The sequence below is a fragment of the Parambassis ranga genome, chromosome 12 (genome assembly GCF_900634625.1).
Source record: "Parambassis ranga chromosome 12, fParRan2.1, whole genome shotgun sequence".
NCBI lineage: Eukaryota > Metazoa > Chordata > Actinopteri > Ambassidae > Parambassis > Parambassis ranga.
In genome coordinates, this window is record NC_041032.1 from 14,249,257 (window position 1) to 14,270,352 (window position 21,096).

The 21,096-nt window shown below is 43.1% G+C and overlaps 1 protein-coding gene across 2 annotated transcripts in view; it reads left to right on the plus strand.

Moving 5' to 3' along the window:
- Positions 1–1,188: 1,188 nt before the first annotated feature.
- The window catches only part of ctif (CBP80/20-dependent translation initiation factor), a 36,989-nt gene continuing 17,081 nt past the window's right edge, over positions 1,189–21,096 (plus strand). For both annotated transcript variants that reach the window (XM_028418281.1, XM_028418282.1), the window contains exons 1-7: positions 1,189–1,352; positions 8,577–8,764; positions 9,180–9,251; positions 10,918–11,040; positions 11,242–11,315; positions 13,516–13,620; positions 13,745–13,823. In XM_028418281.1, the coding sequence (XP_028274082.1) occupies positions 8,588–8,764; positions 9,180–9,251; positions 10,918–11,040; positions 11,242–11,315; positions 13,516–13,620; positions 13,745–13,823 (630 nt within the window). In that variant the 5' untranslated portion in view covers positions 1,189–1,352; positions 8,577–8,587. The remainder of the gene's footprint in view (positions 1,353–8,576; positions 8,765–9,179; positions 9,252–10,917; positions 11,041–11,241; positions 11,316–13,515; positions 13,621–13,744; positions 13,824–21,096) is intronic.

Sequence of the window (21,096 nt, forward strand, 5' to 3'; positions counted from 1 at the left end):
ACAGAGAATGCACAGCAGCACGGGAGGGAAGTAGAAGGCTTGAATAGCTTGTGGTGCTGCGGGTGATGTGAGCAGGACAACAAAGTAATTATGGGATGACTAAGGATAGACACAGGACTGGGAGTGTGAGTGAAAAGGACCAGGAGGTGGAGGAGAAGAAGGAAGAAGATTGGGTTGAGGGGGGGCAGCAGGAGGAGTATAGTGACCGGCTGGAGTCTCTATCACGCCATGGTGGTTAATTAGCCTCTGACTGTGACACTCTGCAGCCATATGGAAGAGAGAAGATTTCCTCCGCTGTCTACCTGTCAGATTTCAGATTCATACATCTGTCTCCCAGAACCGAGCTTAGTTCATGTGTTGTCTGAATTCATTCTTCTGAATCTAATATGAAAACATGGATCCATCTGCCATATTGATTACAGACCCTGCAGTGTATATATATTCATAATGTGTACAGATACACACATCTACTGTACATCTACAGTATCGCACAAACAAATCCATTCCTCTGCACTTCTCTCTTTTTCCACAAGGGGTCATAATAAAACTAAGATGGAAGAAAATGAAGTGATGGCACAGAGGAGAGTGAAGAATGAATAACTTATTTGTAACCTCACATTTTACCTGTTGACCTCTATTCATTTTATTTTATTTAGAATTTTATGTTTATTTTATTCTTGCTATCTTACCCTATTTTATATTTCTAACCTGTTTCTGAGCATGCATGGAGCACCTGGAATGCAAGCGATTTCCCCCTGGGATTAATCAAGTATTTCTGATTCTGATTAACGAACTAAATTATTAAAGAGATTAATAAAGAGTGGGTGCACCTGTTACCTGTAAGTTTTTTTTTTTTAAGATGCTGTAAAATGTAATCAAAAACAAAAAAAAGCACGTCTATCACCTAATGTGTATTTTCTCAAAATTGTAGTCATTTATTTGGAAAGAAATGAACTAATAATAAACTAATTACTAATTTAAATAATTAATAAAAGACAGTTATGTCACAGTGCTGCTTAAGTGGCACATATGCAGTTGTGATTTATTTTTTTTATTTTTTTTAATTATTGTCAATATTATACGGGATCAGTCCAGAATTGTGTTTTACGCAGCTGTACTCCATTTCCCACAATGCTCCGCTCTTTCGTGCACGTGTCCGCGCTGCCAGCAGACCGGACTGGACGTCACATTCCTGCATTCCGTTTTTCTTCGGTGTGGGACGGCGGAGTTTGCTGCTACATAGCTATAATCCTCTTTTGCCTCTTTTCTTACCAAGAAACACAGCCATGGCGCGGTGGACTTGATCTCAGGGGGAGTTCCCGAGTTCTTCAGGAGTCACAGTCTCACTTAGGGTAAGGATTTATCCCGTTTTAAGCCGGGTGAAGGTGTCTTAGTTGCAGTGCTCCTCCAGTCGTTTGGGAACAGTTAACAGTTGTGTAAGATGCGGTGGATTTGCGGCGAGTTGTCTCAGTGAGTGACGCGGCTGTGTTCAGACTAAGGCCGGCAGACCTGTTGATGTGAGCACGGTGACAGTGAGAGTGGTTTGAATGTGTATTTTTTGTGGCCTGCTGTTTTGTTGATGTACTTAACAGCTAGCTTTAGCCCCCGGCTGGTTAGCCGCAAAGCTTGCGTCACCATTGTTACCATTGATACGCGGCGGACACGCCAGGGCGTGGAAGTGGCCTCCAGATGTGGCTTTTTGTCACTTTTGACACGGAGTACTGTGTTGCTCAGCCACAAACACTCCCTAGACCTGATAACACCACCTGGCTAACAGATATAAACGCTGCTAGCATCCTAGGCAGCATGGGCGTGGCTACAATGCTAAACACAAATATAACTGTAGCTGTAAACACAACAATGGAATCCATATGGCTGCTTGTTACTCCGGTTTCAGTGATACTTGCAGGGCAGGAATGAGGTGGATAGTCGGGTAAAATGTCAGACAGACCTGGAGAGGGGCTGAGCTGAGCTGAGCTGCAGGTCTAGTCTCAGCTGTTGCTCCCCCCCCTCCTCACAACAAAGAGAGGATCACTGCTGCCTCTGTGCCAGGACAGAGGGGAGGGAAATCACTGCTAACTTTAAACTGAGGCTGTCAGAACCTTTACAAAACTAATCAATAAACATACCAGTCCTGTCTGGTGTTATTCTTTAAGTCCAGTTTGCTCATAACATTCCCAGGATTCCTTCTGTTCACACACTGATGGGATCAGAGTGACTTCAGTGCTGCACAGGAATGTTTGCATGCTGCCGCACGTCACCGAGCAGATGTGTCCCTGTCTTTTATGAGACAGGTGTTGTCACACTTTGATGCATAGCAGCAGGATGAAACGGAATAACTACCTTGAGTGATCATTTGTATCTTATGCAAATTCATTAGCCTGCCCGGTGGGAAGTCGGGTTCAACCAGTGTTGAAGTCCTCCCTGACTCAGAGTTGCTTTGATACCAACACCTTCGATATTTTCCTCAGCAAAACACCAAAAAAATGCTTGCTGGCATGCTAATTATTAGTTTGCAGTTGTGGCTCAACAGCTTGTTGTGTGTCCTTGTGATTTGTCCATGCTTGACATCCAGCCTCCACTTGTAAGAAATGTTAAAAACTAGGCTGATCATAAGTTGCCCAGAGCAGAACAGCTGATTATCACAGTAATAAACTCTGGTGACTCTGCGTGCGTGTTTCCCTTTGCTTGCTTGCATACATTCGTTCTGGGTCATCATTCAAATTCGAACATCTTGTCTTGAGTAGGTTTCTCTCTGATGTGTGTAAACCTGTCCTGACATACAGCTTCTCACACACCACCTCAGAGGAATCCGTGCATCGTCATCACTTCTGTGATCTGCTGTATCTGCTGTATTGATATGAATGAGTGATTGGGACAAAGGTCAACTAGAGTGACAGCGTTACCATCAGAGATACCGAAAGTTTGTTTTGGAAGAAGGTGGAGGAGGAGGAGGGGAGGCTGCATGTCGTGGAGAGAGTGGGAGTATCCTGCAGAAAACTGGAACAGTCTGAGTCAGGCTCTGCGTAGAGAAGATCCAGCCTCATTTCTGTAGGAACTGCTGCTCATTATATTGCCTGTAATGCATGGATGAGTGAGTGGGAAAGGAGGGTGGAAAATCACATGGGTTGTGATTCAGAAAAACATAGAACACAGAGATAATAATGCTGAGGAGTCCTTTATTTTGGTGCTGGAATACAGAGCTCTACCAATTGTGTGACCATTGTTACAGGTGTGGGCTTTCTGCGGCTGTCCCTTTGTCCGCGTAGGTACATGTTTTGTCATCATCCCATGTGTTCAGCCAGTGCCGATAATGGCTACAGCTCCATTGCAGATTGACCTTTGTTGCACTTTTTGTTCTGTTGGGCTTTGAGGTCCCATGACTGCTACCTACCTTCCAAATGTGCTGTGAAGCTGTGAGTAGTTTTACACACCCTCGTTTGTTTGCCAGGACTCTGTGTGTGTGTGTGTGAGATCCGGGCATAATTGGACTGTGGGGCTACAGTTCCACAGCACTGCACATGCTCAATCTTATCCTATTAGGTCACTATGGGGACATGGGGGGGACACTGATGCTATTGTTTTAAGTGTACACACATCCTCGGACCTCTCTTTGTGGCATGAGTAGAATGTCTTCTACTACTCTGTTCCCTGGATTCAGGTCATTGGGCCCACACACACTTATTTTCCAGAGACCTTATGCAACCAAGTGTCAGCTAAAGAATTTTGATTGATTCGTGCTGGCTGCCTAAAGCTTGATATTTGCATGAAAGTATGCTAGTATTTGAATAGGGGCACTTTTTGTTGCCATGTATTTAAAGCTACCGTGCAGAAAGTTGGTTTCTGTAATTATATGAAAGGAGTGAGCTTCCACAAATCAGACCTCTCACTGTGTCACAGTGTGTGCTTTACATGCCATATATTCATGTTTGTGGTAATACTGGTAATATTACTTAAATGTGTATTTGTGTCTAGTCACACACAATTTGAAATCTTGCTTGGGTTAGCAACACTGTGAGAATTTGTCATTGAGTTTACAGCTAAATAAAGATTAGTGGTTGATATCAAGTGAATGTCAAATGAATGCTTAGATTACAGGAAGCTGCTCAGCTCTCAGTCTACTCCAAATTATGTTTAAACCCAAGTGTGAGTTTGTTAAGCCAGCCAGTCAGTAGTAGACCAGATTAAGCGTATTTACCAGCTCGCGCTGCATGGGGTGAGAACACTGACTTGGGACTCCCACTGGGAAGGCTGGTGTTTTTCTCTGTTTGTGTTTTAAGGATTACGGTTCCTAATGTTTGATTGTGTAACCATATCTGCAGCTTGTTTTACAGTAGAGACAAGAGACCAGAGGAAAGTTAAGCTTTCTTCAGTTCATCAAAGTTGAATTAAGAGTAGTAGAAACTGTAATTTTATGCTGTAATTGTTGACATTGTAAAGTGTAGATTAGCTGTAAAGCCAGTGATGTTACAAGCTGGGTGATTTTTCTCATCATATTGTGTACACGGTGTGGATTGGTATCGGACTTTGCTTCTCAAACAAAGAAACAGTGTGCTGTTCAGTGCCATGCTGTGTCTGTCTGGACACTTTAATATCTGTCTGAATGGTGCTAACTGAGCTTCAGGCACAATCCTCACCGTAGTGCAGGCGGCCGCACATTTTACAGTAGTGATGCGTCTCAGCGGGCCTGTGGTGTCACTGGCTGGGACGACCATCCCAGCATCTCACTGCTCCACTCGGCCATAAAGAGGCTTTTGGCTTTATGTGGTGTTTGATTCACAATAAGTTAGTCAAAAGGAAAACAATCTTTTAGACATTACAGCGCAGCAACAAAGCTAAACCTGTGACATGGACAGGATGGCAGGCAGTTCTTTGTTTGAACAGCTGGTAGAAGTGAGAGAAGATGGAAACAGGAAGGACCGGGAGTTGGGGCAATGTGGGACTGGGGACTGAAAAATGTAGTATGAGAAGGAAAGGGAGACAGACAGAAGGAGAGACTAATGCTACAGACCACAGACACAGCGAGCAGCAGATCTTTTTCTCAGCACACTTTTTGAGCAAGTATAGAAAGGAAGGATCACTGAATTAAAATGCAAGCATACTTTTTTTAATCTCTTGTAATCTGAGACTACAGACTGTTGATTCATTAAAGCGTATGCAGTGGGAAGACGAGACCTGTGTGTGGTAAATCTGAGATGCATCAGGCTGCTATTTGTGCTCCTGACCTTGCAGAATCAGTTTCTCTCTTTAATCAGAGCTGAAGAGAGGGGCCACCAGCCTGCTGTCCTTCTTTGTGTTAGTTCTTTACATGCGCACTGGATGCAGTAACCTATCCTTTGTTGGGGTCAGATGAAGTCCTTGATCTAGTCTCCTCCGATCTCAGATGAGCAAATCGAATGGATGCTGTGTTAGGATGGAAAACCTGTTTGTCCTCCACCAGCAGAGCCATGATTCTGTTGTTACAGGCCCAATGTGGAAGTACATGCACCCATCAGACCACTCAGAACAGATTACTGCAGGTTTGGAATGACGTGTTATGAAACACTGCAGGATTGAGTGGACTTTGAGTCCCATTTGACAGACAGCAGGTCAGTGCTACAATGATGCAGAACCAGTGTTTACTTTGCATGCTGAGACTGATGGACTCGTGTTTCAGACTAAAAATGTATAGAGGCCAAGACAGAAACACAGAGAGCTACATGAGAGTCAATAACTATTGGCAGCTGTTTTACTTCAGGCGGTAATTTCAAGGACAACAGGAGGACATCTGACTGGGCTGCAGCCGCTACTCGCTTGAGTAGGAGTCTGTAGTCTAGCGACTGCAAATCACCAGGCTAATCCAAGCTCTGGTAATAATGTATGAATGGATTGTACTATTGACATGTAGGGATTATGGTATTGACACTAGGTCAAATTTAGGACATGTTGACCTGCTATTTAGTGTGAAGAGATTAAAGCATTAGTGTAAAATGTGGATCAAGAAAAACATCTGCAAAGTGATGAGTAGATACATTTTAAAATGACCTTGGTACTTGGCTGGAAGTGTGATCTGAGTTGTATCCTTACTTTCCAAGCTGCTGTTCAGGATATTAATGTGTAAGACTGAATTTGTGTATAAGAAAAGAGTGCAGGGAGACTTTAGTTTGCACCACTCTTCATTACTATGGCATTAGATGATCCTGTTGCTAAAACCGAAAGAACGATTTAAACATTGCGTAGCTGACTTGTTGGCAGCAAATGCACAGGGCTCCCCAGTGAGTCCCCAGGGCTCAGCAGATACCATTCTGCCTGCTCCAGCCACAAATCCTCTTTGCATGGCTGGTGATCAAGCCATGATGTAAAGGAGATTAGTAGCAATAGACAGGCAGGCAGGAAGCGGCTTCCCTGTTGGCCGGGGAGTCAGGTGATCACACCTAGCACTGACAGGAGAGAGACAAACAAGGTGGAAAAACAAACAGAGAAATGGACACAGAGAGGTGTGTGGATGGTGACTCCAGGAGGAGTGAGTGCAGAGATGCAATAGAGTATTTTTTTTTCCCAAGGATGGATCTGAGTGATAAACACAGCCTGGGTCTGCTGTAGCTCCACTCTAGAACTGTGTCAGTGTTGGATGCTTTGCTGGAAGGAAGTGTCTATGGATGTTTGCTGACAGCAGGGTGGTTATGTACCATCTTTGAATGTTGGGAAGTTGAAGGAGAGGTGAGAGATGTGCATGTTATTTTTACTTAGCCATACATTGGAGCTGAGACAATTATCACATTTTGGTAATGTTCCAGTAATAATCTTGATTAATTGATTCAATTCAGCTCTTCTAACCTAGCCTGGCCTCTGGGACTTTGATCCACCTTATGTGTCTGTAATAACCAGGGCTCTAGAGTGCGACCATTTTGGGCGCACATGCGACCTAATTTCTCAAAGGTGCAACCAAAAAATATCAGAGGTCGCACCAGTACGACCAGCTGTAAGAGGGAGATACATTCTCCGCGACTCTCAAAAGTCTCCAACAACAGACACACAACAGGCCCATATCGTGGTCTGAACCAATCAGAGACGGTGAAGGGAGGGACCTCCGTGTGTGTATCTTTGAAAACGTGTCTGCTGCGGTCAGCAGAGACCGAAAATTCAGAAGAAGAACGCGGACATATGCTGCGCAGAGCGGATGCTGTGTGATAAAGCTTGTTCCATACTCCACGAGAACAGAGAGATCTGTTCGTGTTCCCAAGGTGACGAGAACAAAGTCCATTTCGGCCCGGACTTTTTAAAACGTGTGTGCAGAACTCATACGGCCCTCTGACTGTAGCGCGCAGCGCGCACACAGACAGACAGGTATTAAAGACGTTTCGCTGCAGAAACCGCAGTTTAAGTGAACATGCAGCGGAGGAGCAGGATTTGTTGCTACTATGCGGGTTTTGATAATTTGCTGTTGACCTGAATGAGTGATGATAACGAGCCGGTAATGTTCAGGGAGGGGGCGTGACGTGCTCGTGGCATTATAACAGACTGAACAGCAGGTCTGAGGACAGTGTTATCTGACCTGTGAGGTTCATCCATGAAGGCTGAGTCACTGACTGACAGCAGTCAGCTGGTTTTAAGGAGTTATAGAACATGGTTACATGACGAACGCCCATTTAAAAAGTATTGTTATTATCCTGCTATAGTGGACCACTGTCTGCCAGTATGATGTCTGCATACAGCTAAACTGTAACAGACAGAATGAAGAGTCTGTCAGCTGGAGCTCAGCTTTAGAAAGAGAGGAGACAGAGGCAGAGAGGAAGAGAGGTGAGGAAGATGAGAGAAGAAGTACTGTAGCTGCATTAGAAACGTGAATCTCAATCACAGCTATTAAATAAATAAAGGTGTATATAATTTAAATAATTTTTAATTCCCATTGCCAGATAGATAAGTGAGGAGCGACAGCCAGAAAATACAGAGAGAAAGCAAACAGGGAAATGAAGAGTGCTGTAACTTTGAATCTTCATCATGGATTTCTGACAGGCAGACTTGTTGGATAGTTTGTCCATAATTTGAATGAGTACTATCGGTACATGTATTTGTTTATTTTTATTTACCTGTGTTCATTAAACAAGGTCCAAAGTCAGTTTAGGATGATATGTTATTATTAAGCCCGTTCATATTTCCTAGAGATCAATTTTTGGACCTCAGTATTTCTAAAACTTTGGCTACAGCCCTGCGAGGCCGTCAGGTAAACAGTAGATGTAGCTGCAGATGATGAGAGAAGATGAAAAGAACTTCTGCGTTAGGATAGGTGTCAAGTTAAGGCCTGATCCATAACATATATGGACAGCATTTAAAAAACAAACTGCTGTGTGATGTGTGATGCGGTGCACCTAACTTTTGTGCCGGTGCACCCAAGAAAAAAAGGTTAGGCGCACCGGTGCAACCAGTGCAAAAAGTTAGTCTAGAGCCCTGATAACATTGTCTTGGTGTTGAATGTTTGAGTGTAAACAACCCGTCTTATCACAGGTGATGAATCTCTTACAATTCCACAGAAGAAACCAGTCATGCTGAATTTTTTAGCTTACTCGTCTCTCTTTCTCTCTCCACCCCGTCTGCAGAGCCGGTTGCCATGGAGAACTCTTCGGTGGCGTCTGCATCGTCTGAGGCTGGGAGCACACGCTCACAGGAGATTGAAGAGCTGGAGCGCTTCATTGACAGCTACGTGCTAGAGTACCAGGTGCAGGGGCTTCTGGGAGACAAGGCAGATGGAGACTTGGACATGGACAATGGTGGCAAGGTGCCACAGGTCAGAGCCTTATTACTTAAATGGATAATAATAATAATAATAATGCATCAGTCTTATGTAGCGCTGTTTTTGCCGGGCACTCAGAGCACTTTGCATTAAAATGCATTATTCATTCACACCACAATTCACACAGTGGTGGTGGTAATGTAGCCACAGCTCCCCAGGTTTATGTCTTTGAGAACACCTTGGAGAGATACGGTCTGCTTTAAAACCGCTACAAACCTTTATTTATTGTTGTAGTGTATGTGTAAACATAGACATAGGTGGAGGTGCATTTCCCAGCACCGTGGCTGGATATACAGCTGTTCTGATGCACAAGCCACTTTGAAGATGCACGAAATATCCCACACAGTTTATGATATTTACCTGTGTGTTTTGTGAGTGTGTAACATTCCTCCGTGTTCTTCTATTCTAGTGGACAGACGACTGCAATGACAAGAAGGATGGAAGCTGGACGTCATCACGAGGAAGAGGCTCATCTAAGCCAGTAAGGCCTTTCCCATGTTTTATAAGTTAAAAATGAGTTTTCTGCTGGGCCATCACTCTAATTGATTTTCCTCATCACTGCTTACAAAGAAAATCTTAGTTGCACTCACAGCTCTGCTTAAAACAGTTTTTTCAACATAGTGCCATCATGCTGTAGGGCAGTGGTCCCCAACCACCGGGCCGGGGACCGGTACCGGTCCGTGGGTCATTTGGTACCGGGCCGCACAGAAAGACTGAGCAAAACATATATTATTCATTATCTGAGTCTGAAAGCTGTTTCATTTATAAATCGATCAGATTCATCCACCTGTGCCTTTAAGCACCTGCCCAGACGCTTGTCTCGGTCACGGGATACGGAACCCCAAAATTAAGCCCACAAGCAAAAATGAATAAAAAACAAACGTCTTTGGAGAGCTTCTTCGGAAAGGGGAAAAGGCCTAACGAGGAGACAGAAGAAGAGGAGCCTACCCCTTCAAAGAAAAAGAAACCCGCATTTAAAAGACTATATCAGGAGTCCTATTTAAAATACGGATTTATTGCAACAGGTGATTCTCACACACCAAGTCCGCTCTGAGTGATATGTGGCGACAGACTCGCAAATGAGGCAACGAAGCCTTCAAAACTGCGAGACCGAGCACCCTGCATTAAAAGACACGCCATGGAAGAAAACATGAACAAGAACGACTGAAGCAATTAATGACGGCCAAAACAAAATTACGGAGTGGACTGGACATAAGAAACACACTTCGGGTGTCATGTCTCCCATTATCCCCAGATGGGACCGCCTCATTGCTGAGAAAGCTCAAAGGCTCCCACTAATTAAGCATAAGAGTAAGTTGTCTGTTTATGCACTTTGTTTTTTTGTTTTTTTTCTGTGCCGGTCCGTGAAAGTATTGTTTTACATGATACCGGTCCGTGGTGCAAAAAAGGTTGGGGACCGCTGCTGTAGGGAACGCAGATTACATAAAGCACTGACAGGCTGCTAGGTAGGCGTGCAAAACGGTGAGCACCATTTCAGAAGGTTAAACCCCCACTCCACAGAGCATAAGGTTACTCTTTATCAGCAAAATCAGTTCCTAATCAATGACATGGGATACTGTGATGTAAAGCCACTAACTCAATAATCATAAATGAATCATCAGACCATTACCCTGCTGTATGAGAAAAGAATAGAAACTTTATTGTCACTGTACAAGTATACAGATTCCAAATTCCATTTGGCAGCATCTCTCGTATAGCAGCAGCTACATGTCATGTCGAGTAAGACAAAATAAATAAAAACAGTAAAGTACAGGTGAAATGTTACATACACAATAGTCTAACTTTAGTCTCTGATTGTGTGTGCTGTGTAGTTTTCAGTGATTTATTGGTGGCAGCATGCATGAGGTTGAAATCATCAAATCCCAGTTGATTCCTTAATCATAACTTGCAGAAAAAAAGGAGATCATGCCTTTGGCCCCTTCAGTTTGTTTTAGCAGTCCTCTCATAGTATGTAGAATAACAGTGCAGAGATGTGTGTGACTGCCCAACTGGCAAGACCTCTGTTGTGTGTAAACTGTACCTAATTCTGTGTGGGCTTAGTTTGGTTTGAGAAGAATCAATGGCTCACTGTCACATTCAAATCTAAATCAGCACATTTCTTAATGCCCCTCCTCCTGTTTCCACAGGATGAGTGGGAACACAGCAGTAATGGCAGTACAGGCTCCAGGCCTAGCTCAGGGTCCAGACCAGGATCTGGCTCACGCTCTGGCAGCAGAGGCAGGAACAACCAGTTCAAAGGTCCTGCAAAGGTAAAGGAAAAAAGGTGTAAATGAACTGGAAGCTTAAACATCATCAAGTTAATTCCTCGCAAATCAGCATTGTGTCATTAATAATATTACATAATACAAAAAAGTAACACTTTGTAGGCTTTCCATTTGTAAAATGTTACAAACGTATGTGATGTTTTGTGGGCAAACTGAAAACATTCTTTCCCCTATTGTGTGGTTTAGAACGGGAACAGAGATGGCTCCTTTGACATCTTGGGGACAGACATCTGGGCTGCTAACACCATGGACTCACATGGGTAGGTGCCTTGATTATTTTTCCGGCACTAAAATCCAAATTTTGCTTTTTAGAAATTCACTATAAAACATCCATAAAAGGTGCAGCAGATATTTTACTGTATTATTGTTAAAGAAGGCCTCCTCTATCACCACAGTGAGTTTCATGAAAAAATACTGCAGGAATATAGAGAAATGCAAGGTTGAATTGGCACTAAAATCTGAATTTTTGATAAATTTTGCATTTTTTAAAAATTCGCTATAAACGATCCATAAAAGCTGCAACAGATATTTCACTGTATTATTGCTAAAGAAGGTCCCTTCTATCACCACAGTGAGTTTCATGGAAGAAATACTGCAGAATTATGGAGAAATGCAAGGTTGAATTGGCACTAAAATTTGAATTTTTGAGAAATTTGGCTTTTAAAAAATTCCCTAAAAGAAAAATCATAAAAGGTGCAGCAGATATTTCACTGTATTATTGCTAAAGATTGCTAAAGGCATTTTTTAAAAAATCACTATAAAAAAATCCATAAAAGCTGCAGCAAAAAACAAATGATGATTTCGGTAGAAATGACAAGAACATGTGTGTGATTAAAAGTTTAAAGAGCGCCATGGTCGTCTGTACTTATCAAAAGTATTCATAAAAGAGCTGAATGAACGCTCAGCGTCTCCTTTAAAATGCTACTAAACAGAATACTATAAATTATTGAAATCTGTCCTTAACAAGGACGAAGACCAAGACATGCACCAGTGTCAACAATGCATTTTCATCAGGGGAGGGTAACTTTAACGGCTGATGGTAATCATTTAGCTGTGACTTCAATGGGGTTATCATACCAGCAACCTTTGCCACCTTGGGTGGTACCGAAATCTCATCTGGCCCATGGACTATTTAGCCCCCCCAGGGCTTAGAGTCCTAAGGCCCCGTTCACACTGGAGAAAGTAATCCCAGCTAGAGTAGGATTGAGCCCAGACAGCCTTTAAGCTGGATGCGTTCACACCTATTTTCAAATCTGGCTAGCACACACTTGTATCCGCACTCAATCCGGCTTCATCCAGCATGTTTGCGGTCCTCCAAACCACTAGGTGGCGCCTCGTAATATACAGAGTCCGTTCACGCCGCCGTAGGACCGCGTGTGCACATGCGTCATGCGGGTTTTTTGTCCCGTGTCATGCCCCGTAAACCGGAAGTAGCACATCGCTAACCGGGAAGTAGCACGTCGCTAACCGGGAAGTAGCATGTCGCTAACCGGGAAGTAGCATGTCGCTAACCGGGAAGTAGCATGTCGCTAGCCGGATTCGCTTGCCACATTTGCGTTCACACCTGAGCCACATTTGAGCCAATCCCACCCACGAGAGGTGGATCTAGCCGGATTGAAATCAAACTGGATACAGCCAGATTCGAGGTGTTCACACTCAGAAAAAAACACATCTGGATTGATCTGGATGCGGCCGAAGCCTGCTTAAGCCACATTTTTTTCCCCAGTGTGAACGGGGCCTAACTGTCTTAAACAAGTGAGGCCTCTGTGTGGATCAGCTTTTGCTCATCTAAATTCTATTTATTTTCCCAAAAAAACAAAAGACCTGAACCATAAGAGCAGCAACAAAAACAGCACACTGCACACTACACAGGAGGGAAAAGGCCAGACGGACAGAAATCAGTTACAGTGAAAAGAGGAGTGGTTGCTATGGTAACGTCTGCACAGCAGCTTCACCGACCTAGGTTCCGGCCACGCTGGCACATCTGAGCACGCAGTGAATGATGCAGCAGGCACATTAGGATGATGTAAGCACCTCACACAGGCAGGCACAGACGGACAGATGCTTCTATTGATCCCGAGGGAAATTTAGAAGTTGAAGAAATTTAGATTTCTTCAACTTCTTAGCTATTACTAACTTTAACACTGTATTGGCACACACAGTAGTAGCTTCTTGTACGTGTACCACCCTCCATATGTAATCTATATCATCTCAAGTAACCAAGTAACTCAATTGTTTTCAATTCAATTGTATTGAACTGTCTCTAGGCGCTTTACAGACACGCAGAGCCTGACCCCCAAGCTAACTAACTGAATGCAGGCTTTTTTGCAAGCTTTGGAGTTTTTCTCAGCAGTGTTGGTAAAAGTTATTAGCCCTAACCTAACTAAAGACAAAATCAAAATGTAGACATCCTCCTCTCTGCATCTTTGTTAATCTAATTACTTTGTCTCCCGGTTGCAGAGGTGCAGGCTGGGATGTGCAGCCAGAGAAGCTGGACTTCAGCCATTTCCACAGGAAACATTTCAGAGGAACGCCAAAGCACCTGCCACACATCGACAGAGAGGGGTAAGATTAACAGGATCTATACATCTGGTTCACCCCTGCCCAGTCAGTATGATTTACTGCACGCTGCCCGATTTTGCTTGACATGCATATTGTTGCTTATTGATCATCTAATCATGCCTTTCAGGATGAACAAAAACAAGTTTGAGGATGATGACGGCATAGACATGAATGACATAGAGAGGTTCTTACCCCACCTGCGCTCTGTAAGTGTAACTAACTCAACCTATTTACACCGTTTTCTCTCTGATATGCAACACAATATTTGTTTACATAGTTTAGTTATACACTAGCAGTTTGATAAAACAGCTCTTTTAATTGCTGCTCAGATTTGACTCAAGGTTATAAATATGTTCTAGTAGTTGTTAGAGAGTGACACCTGGTGGTGTAGAAGGAATAATCATGTGCAGTGAACACAACACTAGAAACACTGCAGTACAACATTATTTAAAAAGAAAAACTTGAGCACTGATCAGCTTTCTTGTATTAAAAGGGAAGTCTGTGGAGTGTTGTCTTGTTTTTTCAAGAATTGGAGCATGTAACTAATATTTGTATTGCATTACACTGACACATGATGAGGGCTGATTATATATATGACACGTTGGTGACATCTACTGGTCAGAGGCTGAAGTGAACTGAAAATGCATCAAATTCAATGTATAAAAAGTGCAGTGCTCCCTAGTGGTTGAATGCATGCACTTACTGAAGTGACTTAAAGTAAACTCTACTGACCAAACTACACTGTGCTTTTTGGGGACAAAAATTTGCATTGTAGACTTCGTTTGCTTGCTTAGCTTCAGTGTAAAGACAGTAAATCAAAGAATTAAATCCACTACAGCTCCTGGGTAACCCAGAGAGAAAGAGAGAATTATATAGTTAACACACAGGCCCTGCCAGTTCAGTCTAAAAAGCACCTTCTAATCTGCATTATGCAGTATTTTATGCTGTCTGGCATCAGCCGAGTAAAATTTGTTTTGCAGCTGTGTGTACATCACAGCACAGCGAATGAAGCATGGTGTTTTCCACGGTGACGTGTAATTTGTTGGGGTGGTGGAGTTCACTCCAGGTCACTCCAGGTCACCCTCCTCTCTTTCCTTCCCTGCTTTCCCAGCCAAAATGTCTTCCATCTTTCAAAGTGTTTGAGCTACAGTGTCTTCCTCTTTCCTTCCCTTCTTGGCCTTTGAGCTGAGCCGAGCATCGCCTCTCATACTGCCTGAGCCAAGCCGGGGCTAGTTGAGCCACCAAAGATGGCTTCCTCATTGTATAGTTCCTGAGCCAGGATTGCTGTTTCCGTTCATTCAGTTCAGGCCAAAATAAAGATGGGGTCAACTCTGTGATCTGGGCTCGGATATGTGGTGGCACTGGGACATGGTAAGGTCAGAGACGCAAAGGTGCTCTGCTGTTTCTGGCTTTACACCATCCTCACAGTCACGTTCATGTAATGACTGCGCCAAGCATCGTGCTTTTTAATCGATTTCGGATCGATTCCATTTAAATTTTGCACTATCGATTCACAGGGCATGAGATCGAGTTTTTTTGTGTTGTGTGATTTTCCTCCCTCAGCGCTCTGGTGCGTGATGACGCAGCTGCGCAGTCGTACGTCGCGTCATTCAGGCACGCAGCCAAAATGGCTAAGGCAGGGAAAACACCGCTCGGCAAGCCATCCCAAATGAAATCCGAAGTGTGGAATCATTTCAAGTTTAAAAGGACAAAGGACGAAGAGCTTGATAAAACCAAGGTAGTTTGCAAGATATGCCAATCAGAGCTCAGTTATTGTAGGTTTACTACAAACCTCAGAAACCACCTGACAAGGTACCACACTACGCTAAACTTAGCTTCCGACAGTACACCGCCCGGAGCAAAACAAAAGAAACTGCCTGACCTGCCAGCATTACCGTCAGAGTCTCCGTGGCCCATAAAGACAACAGAGGCCATCGCAACTTTTGTTTTCAGAGATTTACGCCCATACTCGGCAGTGGAAACTGAAGGATTCCGGCAGCTCATTCAGGTGCTCGAACCACACTACGTTATGGTGCAACGTAAACATCTGAATGAAACTGTGATCCCCGTGATGTATACATCTGTGAAAGATGTGACACGAATGAAAATACAGTCAGCAAATGTCAATGAGCTCCTTTTCCTCAACAAGGATCTCTGTGACAGTTTAAGTTTACTGTCTACGATTGTTAATATTTAATACTAATACTAATTTTTTCATGTAAAAAGTGCAATTTTCTGCAACATTCATATGAGCACTTTTTACATTTGCACTTTTTTTAATACAATAGGATAAGACAGTTTTGTTTACAGTTACATGTGAACTGTCAAATTTACAAAATAAAGACGTGTATTTTGCAACGTATTGTATATTTTCATTATTTAAGAGCAGATTGAATCGAATCGAATCGAATCGAATTGAATCGTGATTAATCAATTTAAAACCCTAAGAATCGAAATCGAATCGAGCTAGGAAATTGATGGTAATACCCAGCCCTAGTGCTCTGGCTGCTTTATCTCAAGGCAGAGTCATGCAGTTGTGGTGTAAAGTTGTTCCTCGTGCATACAACAGCACCCAGTCTGTAAGACACATGGGGAACTTGATAGCGCTTTCTCTTTTGACACACCAAGGTGTCCGTTCTGCTTACTGTAGTTTACGGTAACAAGAACCGAGGTAGGGGATTTTGAATCATTTCTGTTAGACCACAAGACTGTCTGTCATGTCTGGCTTGGTTGGAGCATCACAGAATACATTTACATAAAGTGCAGTACTTGCATGCAATATATATTAGTACTTCTGCTGTCCTTTAAAATTACATCTTAAATAAAATACAAAATATCACCGAGCAGCCATCTATCCAGGAATAAAGACACAAAGCACCTCAGCAAAAAAATGTAACATATGTCTTTACCAAAGTCATCACCTCAAGCTACTGTATGGCAGGACTACATCATCCAAAGTACCGGTCTACGTAGCACACTTCCTGCCAACATTCACTTCCCCTTTCCAGGAGCCAGAATAGACTTACAAATAGCCCTGGGATGTGAAAAACATCTCATTTGTGTGTGGGCGTGTGAGCAGCTCAGTGAGAAAGAACTTCCTCCTTTTGCCCTCACACTCTGCTGGACCTCTACTGGCCTCTCTGGAATGTCAATCTGCGCACACATAACCCTGCCTTCACGACCAACGGCAGGTTGTAATGACAGAAGCATTCAGGGGTCAGAGAGCAAGTATTTGATCTGTGGATTCCAGCCACGTATCACATGGATCATGGAAAGTTTGAATACTAAGACCACACAATGGTAATGCTTGAATGGATATAATATTATCATACATTCTTAGAAATGTCTTATTCAAAACATTTAAAACAAAAACATGTTAATTAAAATATTTTTTAAGAAGCAAAAGGCAACAATTCGCTCATAAAGTCGACCTTTGGTTTGACAATATTCTATCATGTCAGGAGCCATGACAGCCAGTATTAATGTTTTTTGGGGGAAAAATACTATATCTTTATGCGAGCTTACAGGTTATACTGTACATTGTAAATTTATTGTTACGTGTCCATATTCAGCTTCTCATTACTGCCAATAACAGAGTTCAGCACTGAGGCATGAATGGAGGGCTGGAGAAGGAGCAGAGGGTAGGGTGAGACCAAGGGGAGAGGGAGAAAGCAGTTAGTCACTGAGGAGACATCCGGTCTCTGCTCTGTGAACAAAGCCGTCCAACAGGGGAACAAAGCAGGAGTCCGGAGCTGAGATATTACAGACTGGTTGGCCCCTCCGTCTGGAAGTGTACGTGCCGCAGAGCAGGACTCTGCTTGTGAAGGCACATGGGGATGCCAGGATGAGATTTTTGGTGGTCTGTCTGTCAGCTGTCAATGTGTCACAACCTGCATTATTCTCCTAGTAGACATCCAAACACACATTTACTGCTCCTATTTTTACCTAAACTGTCTCCTTCATGTCTGTTCTGCCATCTTTTACCTCCTCTCCCTTTGCAGCTTCCTATTTGCTGTTTCCTTTTCTCTTCTGACCATCATCATTATGCTCTGTCCCTCCTCTCCTCGTGTTGTCCTTCACTCCTCCCGTCCATCCTTCAAACGTTAGTAGGCAGCAGAACAATATCCAGGGGGTCATGGCGACCGGCAGACCCCTCCCTGTGGTCACTTCCTGCTATTGTCCCTGGTTCTACTGCTGATTGGTTCCTGTGCTCTATTAACTGCACACACACTAGCTTAATCACCACTTCAGTGTTCTGCTCTGAGCTCCGGCATGGGAGAGGAACACTGGAGACCAGAGTACATGCATGAGTGCACCTTGGGAAGGTGTGACCATCTCTTATGTCAGATCTGAGTGGCAGCCTATAATAGCCTAGAATAGTATACCACATTTCTTTCTGCATAGTCATTCAAAGAGTTGAGGTCTACGTGCACAAAATTCCTAGAAGCATGGTAATCTCTAGTTTGAGTCATTCTGTAACCATAAACTCACGGAAGTGAAAATTCACAGTAAGAAGCAGCCAAAATTTCCTGTGTTTTCACACATCGAACTAGACCTCCACACAAAAGCATCTGGCCTAATGGACTAAGAAAGATGAGGTGGCTGCCAGTACAGCGCGACACAGAGCTGTGTACACATGAAACCTGCAGCAGCAGCAGTTACATTTCTATAGGGTACTACAGTTTTTCCCCCTGACACTTTGATCCCAGCGTGGCTTCATCTCCTCCTGTAGCTAGACCACCAGGTTCTTTGATGTACCTGTCTATCCGTCCATGGCCCTACCCTCAGATCACTTATTAAATGATACATAGATGTCAGGACCTCACATCTTTTGCTCTTATCACAGATCACCCATCATATGTGACTCTGGCAGCTCTAAATCTCTTCTTTCTGTACTCTTGGCAGGCATCAGCTGCACAACATGAAAGGCCTGAAACAGGGGATCATAAAACATCAAGTAAAAATCCTGCACTCAAGGGATTTTACAGGAAAACAATCGAAAATATTCGGAAACTTTAACTTGATTTCTGACACAAGAGCTAGACTAGAAAATCCCGGATAATAAGTAGGCCTTTCTGCTACTTAATTCTCACAGCAGATGATGTGTCCATTGAATATGATCAGTGATCACATTATGTAACTGATCTGTGTAGAATCATTGTAACCGATTAAGATTCTGTTATACTTTCGATACTGCTCAAGCTCCAGAGAATATCACATCATAGAATCTAAGTTCTGTTCCACCTTAAAAATAAAATGCATACCCATCGGTGCATTTTAAGGTGTATAAAAGCTCTGTTTTCTCACTGAAGACAAATGACAAATTGAATTTGTTATTTAAGACCTTTTATAATTGATGTTACAGCCGCATGTAACAGAAATAGTTCATCTCTGTTCCCAGCAAAATCTAATTTTCTTATAGACACACAGGAAGGAGCACGACTTGTTCAAGCTCAGTGTGTGGACAGAATCTCCCAGTTTATTTCAGCGTATGCGTTTCCGCTCCCTCAATATTTTACGTGCTCACAGTCTTGTATTTACAGTCTCTTATTGTCATTCTTGCTCCCCATCTCTCTCTCTCTCGCTCTCTGCCTCTCTCTCTCTCTCTCTCTCTCTCGGCAACCTGTCCTGTAATGCCACCCCTGGGGCAGTTTTAAATTTATTGCCTTTGGCCGAGGGCCCTTGCAACATAAATAAGCAGAGAGAAACAATGGACTGGCTGAATGAGCACCATACCAGAATTGTTACTCACTAGAAGAGACAGGAAAGCATGCACTTCACTTTCTATGCTATTGCAAGAGAAAGTCCTGTAATGGTTATTCTCTGTTTCTATTCTTCACATTTCCATCCCTGTTAGTTTTTCCTCATTTCCTTACTTTCCTTCCTTGATACTTACACCCCCTTCCACAATAAAGCAGCGTCATTGTTACTAATGGATCTACAATAGTATCTGAATAAAGTCCACGACCTTTAGGGCTCATGCAAGCAAGTTGTGTTGGCATGTATGATTTGCTGTAAAATGCCCACATTCCATCCAGTTAGCATTGATTAAAAACTAATGATGCTTCATAAGAAACTTAACAAGCACAGCTCTGCTTTGCAGCTATCATACAAATCATACATCAAGACATACAAATCTGAATGATTCAACTGTCCTGAAACTCAAATCCTAATAATCATTGGCCCTACACATGCAAAGCTTCTCCGTCTGTGTTGACAGTTCCCATCATTTGCCTCGTTTGATTCCGTCTTTTCCTTGAAACCTCACAAGAATTACATTGTCAAAACTGTCTTCTTTTCATATGAAAGGATCCACCGTATACCCATCCATTTTCTTCGGCACTCCTACAACTTTTATCTGCTCTTCAAGGCCCCAGCTAGCCTGTCAATGGCCAATCAAAAACATATAACCAGAACACTTTGTAACGTGACGTTGTTATTCTAATGTATAACTTGTGATTTTACAGATGGAAGGTAAAGTTACTGTTGCTATGATTGCTGTCTAGCTTTATATCCTCACCAAGCACCATGCAGCCTGTGCCGTCTGAAGGATGCTTTTGAATTAATAACTAAAAACTTGATGTCTTTGTGCAAGATCACACCTCATCAGTGAAAACTTAGACACCTCTTTGGTTTCTAAAGGGCTCTATCTTCAGCCTGAACGCCTCTTAAAGGTGCAATTTGTCAGATGGATAATTCAAAAGGTAAAATTATCAACAGAATGTGAAGAAATGACAGAGGGAGAGGATGAAATAGCCCATAGAGTCTATGATTCCAACCTTGTCGGTCATGTTGACGGACAGGTAGTCGATAAACAAGACGATGGCTGAAGCATTTTGTAAGCAACCACTGGTGAGCAGGGTGAACAGGCCAACTGTCTGGCTATGGTTAGTTTTTAGCCTTACTGCACTTCTACTTCCTCACACACCAGTTTCAACATCCTCTCCCCTGGCCACTGATATCAGGCAGTGCGGATAGTAACTAAGACTAAAACATGGGATCTACACATCATTCACCCACACAGATGGAAGCAGATTCAGTCAAAATCTCTTTGTTTCTACCAGCTCTGTGTCTTTATCCCACTCACACAGCCAGCTCCCCCTCATCATCCCTGTCACGTCCACAGGGCTTGGACTGCTTGCCTTGAGGTGAGAGGTCCTCTGGCTGGGGACCAGGACAGCACATGCCTCTCTTTGATCTACCTAGCACTGGCTGCTACCTGCAGATAGCATATTCACACAGACACACACACACACAGCTCTCCTTTTCTACATCTCACATTCCCTCACTCTCCCCGTTTCTGGCAGATTTGTTCTAAACAGTTTTTTTTATATACATCAAATAATAATGAGACAAGGGCAAGTTAAAGGGTTTTATGAAATGTGGGTTGCATCGTTTGCTGTGTGTGCTGTGCTTGCCGTCATCTGGTTACCATTTGAAGGCAGAATTACAGCTAATGATATCCTAGAGGAAAACTAC